General features: G+C 45.3%; 1 protein-coding gene across 1 annotated transcript in view; it reads left to right on the top strand.

Moving 5' to 3' along the window:
* Positions 1 to 5,000, top strand: part of kiaa0825 (KIAA0825 ortholog) — a gene marked incomplete in the record, with an annotated part of 170,173 nt that overhangs the window by 69,051 nt on the left and 96,122 nt on the right. Inside the window, 2 exon segments of the mRNA XM_055886033.1 lie at positions 1,624 to 1,851; positions 2,070 to 2,484. Of these exon segments, the coding sequence (XP_055742008.1) occupies positions 1,624 to 1,851; positions 2,070 to 2,484 (643 nt within the window).

The following is a 5,000-nucleotide window of genomic DNA, read 5'->3' as shown; positions in this document are numbered from 1 at the left end:
GTGCGTGTGTGCATGCGTGCTAGTGTGTGTGCATGCCCATTGGTAAACACTGTCGTCACCATTCTAACGAATACACCACTTCCGAAGTGGGCTTTTATCGGAATGGATTCGAGGCTCAGTGCAAATAATCCTAAACTGCAGCGCAAACCCTCCCTTAACTGGCTCTCTGGTGACTGTTTACATGTTGTCATTTCCATTACGAAACATAGAAAAAGTCCCGCTCCAACATCAGCTCATCCTGTCGAGCTAATCGTACTACTAATCGTTCAGTGCTCAATAACACAGACTGCAATTATTCCCTGACACGTCCTTTTCTCTGGCGAAAGCTTTGATTTTGGGTATAATCAGGGCTCCTGTGGAGTCCCAGCTCCTTTTGCCATCGTTTTTTTCTCCATCACATGCGAGAGGTAATTATTGTTGCATAAATTAGGGTGATTGGATAGGAGGTTGGAAAGGGAGAAGGAGAGAAGACAGTGGTGGATTCACTCCTGTAGTCTCAATGTCACCCGGTGCTCTCTCTCTCTCTCTCTCTCTCTCTCTCTCTCTCTCTCTCTCTCTCTCTCTCTCTCTCTCTCTGTCTCTCTCTCTCTCTCTCTCTGTCTCTCTGTCTCTCTCTCTCTCTCTCTCTGTCTCCCTCTCTCTCTCTCTCTCTGTCTCTCTTTCTGTGTGTCTCCTGCTGTCGTTGGCTTAATAGCTGCTCTGGGATGCACCTCCCAACTGAGATGGTGTGTAATTGAATTTTGGGGCACAGGAGTTCCCCGAACCAAACTATCGATCTCTCTGGGAACTTCTCGACTGTGCCGCGTGTTCTTTACAGTCTGTAATGTCCCGTGACTTTACGATCAGCTCGAGCTGGTTCAAGTCTTATGTGTTGAAGTAGTCAGTGATTATACAAGTGCTGAGTTGTGAACAGGGTTCGAATATGAGGTGACTTTTGACAAAGGGGTTGAGGTTTTTGGAGACAGAGGTCTTGCTTTACCATGTAGCAGACCTACATCACGTCGTGTTTTTTTTTCTTCTACTTTCTGTTTTGAAAGGATGGAGAGTTATAGATGGTAGGATTCCCCTGGGACTTCAATGCATTCCAGTCCTGCCACTGTACTAAATCTCTCTGATGTAGCTCTTTGTTTTACTGCTAGTGCCGTGGTAACGTTATGAGTGCCGTACAGCTGCACACTGTTGCTGATCTGGTACTGATATGTACAGGGCATTGAAGGCCAAAACGTTGAAAGGACTGACTTCGGCAAAGCTGGTATCCACCTAATGCCCACCTGGCTTTGATACAGAGTACCTCTCTTCTCCTGGTAGTGGGTTTCAAACACTTCTCGGCACCAAAAGATTTACGGTTACAACGTTCAGCTTTTTCAATCTGTTGTTCTGTTTTCAGTTTTTCACCCTCAAATAATCTTTCTCTCCTTGGCACTGAAATTGTGATTTATAAATCGGTGATTGACAGAGTTTTCTCACCTGATTTCCCAGGTTTCGATAAGTTGCTGATTTAAATACAACGATTGATAAGCATTAGCCAATTTAGAGGAAGAACACTCTGGAACACTCAGAAGGACTGCTCTTCATCTGTCATGAAAGTGATTGCTGACCCTGTCCTGTCCTGGCCTGTCCTAGATTCAGTGCGGCCTGTCCCCGTGGTGATCAGCTTTATCCGGACAGTGGTCAACCAGCCTGTCCACTGCCTTCTGGGCCATCTGGTCACCATGGTACTGGCTTGGCAGGCCTCTGAGGAGCCCTGTTCCCCCCTGCTCAGACGGGACGTCCCAGACAACATCCTCACTAAAGTCCCCAAGGAGTGGAGCTATAGCCTTCAGACTCCCAAGGGGAGGGAATCAGCTAAGAGTACGTACTGGCACCGCTGTCTCACTTTGAGCTGGATTATTGTGTGGACCAAATTCCAGAGATGACAAAAAGAATTATGGTTGCATTGCATCTCTTCTTGTAATACACCGGAACCCAATTGATTATCCATTCGCTAAATTAACATATTTATTTCATGCTCAGTATTGTCTGAAACACTTTGTTTCCTGACCCTCGGTTTGTCTCTCCTGTCTGTTCAGGTGTGGTGAATCTGGTACTCCAGGCTCTCTCCTTCATCTACACTAACCTGCCCTCGGCCGTGGCTTCCCTCCCCCTGCCAGTACGCTTCCTCTTCCACACCGCAGAGAAACACCTTTCCCAGCATGCTCGGCAGCTGCGCCCCACAGGCCTTCTCCTCTGGGCCCTCCTTAGCTGTCTCTGCCAGTGCCTGGAGGACCCCAACTCACTGGAGCTGCTGTGCGGCTTGCCTTTGGACCGGGGAGCCAAGGAGAGACTGGCCCTGCTGTCAGAGTGCCTCCAGGGGACCATGGGCCAGGGCCAGCAGAAGGGTGTGCCCAAGCCCACTGTGCACAAGGTACTGCAGGCTCTGGAGGAGAGGAGGCCCAAGTGGTGCTCCATGCAGCTGCAGAAGGCCCGCAAGCTCTGCTCCGAGAGGTGAGAGGTCAACCTAACTTAATCCTAACCTAACTGTAATCCTAACCAAACCTGATATATCCTGCAGAAGGACAGCAAGCTCTGCTCCAAGAGGTGAGATGTCAACTGTGTGGACAAACACTGAGCTGCAGTCAATCCGTTTCTCTTTTTATAGTCTTCAGGATGTGTCGAACATAGCAGTGTCCATTCAGGACTTATTGCAACAAAAGAGATGATCATTAGTCACGTTAGCTTTGATATTGAATCTGCAAAATATCTTCCAACACATCATTCTGTTGAATGATCAATCTGCCATTTGTGGGAGGAGATTGGTTGAGGCAGATTATATAAAAGCATGGCCCTGGGAGAGAACCACATGACCTGCAACTGAAGTCAACCCTTCCATAAATTCATGTTGACCTGCCAGGGAAGTGTTTGGTCCCCGCTATGTTTTGTGTTAATGTTTTGTGTTTACTTATAATTACGATCGGATGACTACAGCTCACGGTGGCGTGGAAAACACTTTTCATCAGGCTCAATGTAACACTGTAGACGGATAAGGGCCCCTATTCAGGTACATACACAGATAGGGATCTAGGGGTGCCTTTTTGCCCTACTATGAGAAAAGTGCCCTTTCAGATTGATGGCATTTCTTAAAGGGGCATTCTGCAATTCGAAGAACAGCAAAACCGACACCCCACCACTGTTTTGGCAAACAGAAGAGGGCTGGGTTGGAGATATGTTGCCACTCTCAAATTCTCAGACGGAGCTATGGATGCCAGGGCTGACCATCCATGGGATCAAAATGACAGTTTTAACCGACGAAATGACGCTGCCACGAGCAGCACCGCATATATCGTGCTGCTGCCATGTTGTGTTGCTACCATGTTGTGTTGCTACCATGCTGTGTTGTCATGTGTTGCTGCCATGCTATGTTGTTGTCTTAGGTCTCTTTATGTCGTGTTGTGTTGTCTCTCTTGTCGTGATGTGTGTTCTGTCCTATATTTAGATATCTTTTTTAATCCCAGCCCCTGTCCCCGCAGGAGGCCTTTTGCCTTTTGGTAGGCCGTCATTGCAAATAAGAATTTGTTCATAACCCTCCTGTTGTGATCGTTTCACGTTAATTAATTCGGTGTTCCCGGTCCAAAATGACCACCCCGTTATAGCTGATTCTAAATCCATAATAATGCATATATTATCACCTAATGTTGTGTTAGATATTTCAATCAACTTCAGTTGTTGTGAACATTACACATTTTGAACTTATATTTGCTATTTATGGTCTGTAGGCCTCATTGACCTGAGCTCATTCAACTCGTTTCTGAGTTTAAAAAAGCATAATGTATGGATTATTTTGACTATAACAAATACTCAAGATGAAACACATTGTACTATTTATCACAGGCTACTTTGTGTCAAAGTTTAACGAGGACTCTCTCCTCCTCACCAGTGTCATGATCAAAGACATGATCAAGAGCCTCACATACAGTATATCGTTTGGTCATTGTGCCGCCACAGAATGAATTGTGAGCAAGGCCTCAAAAAAGCTTTTACATACCAGAGCTGTGAGAATTGTTCTATATATTATTGAAACAATGTTGCGATTGTTTGTGAGAATGCCAACAGGTGTGGTTCCCGTGGGGGAAAGATTCTATTGGGGAAAGGTTCCCGTGGGGGTTGCCATGGAAGCCAAGAAGGGGAGTGAGGTGTGTGTGCTCAAACATGAATGGGAATGTGCCTGAACTAAATTTTATACACTAATTGTAGTCTCACCCATTCATTTCTAATGACCGGTCATTTCTGACCGGGAACACCACAGCTGTACAAAAGTTGAATAAAACACCCCAAAATGTAATGAAAATCATCAACATTTATTTTGTGTGTTCAGATGCCCTGTGTGGACAAAATCATGGAACCTTAAGACAATCAGATTTAAATGAACTACATTTTCTTCAGAGAGAAAACGTATAAACCGGTCCAATTGGACCGGAACACAGCAGAATGGTTAACTGATTTGCCTAGTTAAATAAAGGTTAAATACAATTAGAAAGTGTTTCAGTCTGATTCATGGTGTATTCAGCCAAATTGCATTCATGTATTTGTGATAGAATGATTTAATGAGTAGTATGCTATTCAGATATGTTCTTTAATTCAGTGTGTGCACCAACCCTGATGGATTGCATCATCAGTTGCAAACATTTTTCAAGGGAATGAACAAGATCAATGTATTCTGAGACACGATATTTATCGTAAATGATGGACATTCTACAGTCTGAATGGAAAACAAAATAAGGCAATGGGAAATTGGGTTTGAGTTTGGCTCATACTGTCTGCCCTTTGACCCCGAGCTTGGTGACTTATTCCCAGAACCTGCACCTCTGACCGCTCGAGACCAACGAGCAGAAAAGTCCGGACACATTTATCCTCGTTAAAAATTATTTTGCCGTCCGGGTAACGGAACCACACAAACACAGCGGCTCGCAGAAAGAAAGAGAGAGAGAGAGAGAAAGACGGAGAACAGATTAGCGCAAGTGTTC

This window comes from Salvelinus fontinalis, chromosome 28 (genome assembly GCF_029448725.1).
Source record: "Salvelinus fontinalis isolate EN_2023a chromosome 28, ASM2944872v1, whole genome shotgun sequence".
Classification (NCBI taxonomy): Eukaryota; Metazoa; Chordata; class Actinopteri; order Salmoniformes; family Salmonidae; genus Salvelinus; species Salvelinus fontinalis.
Note: the sequence above shows the minus strand (reverse complement) of the source record. Positions and strands in the feature narration are given on the sequence as shown.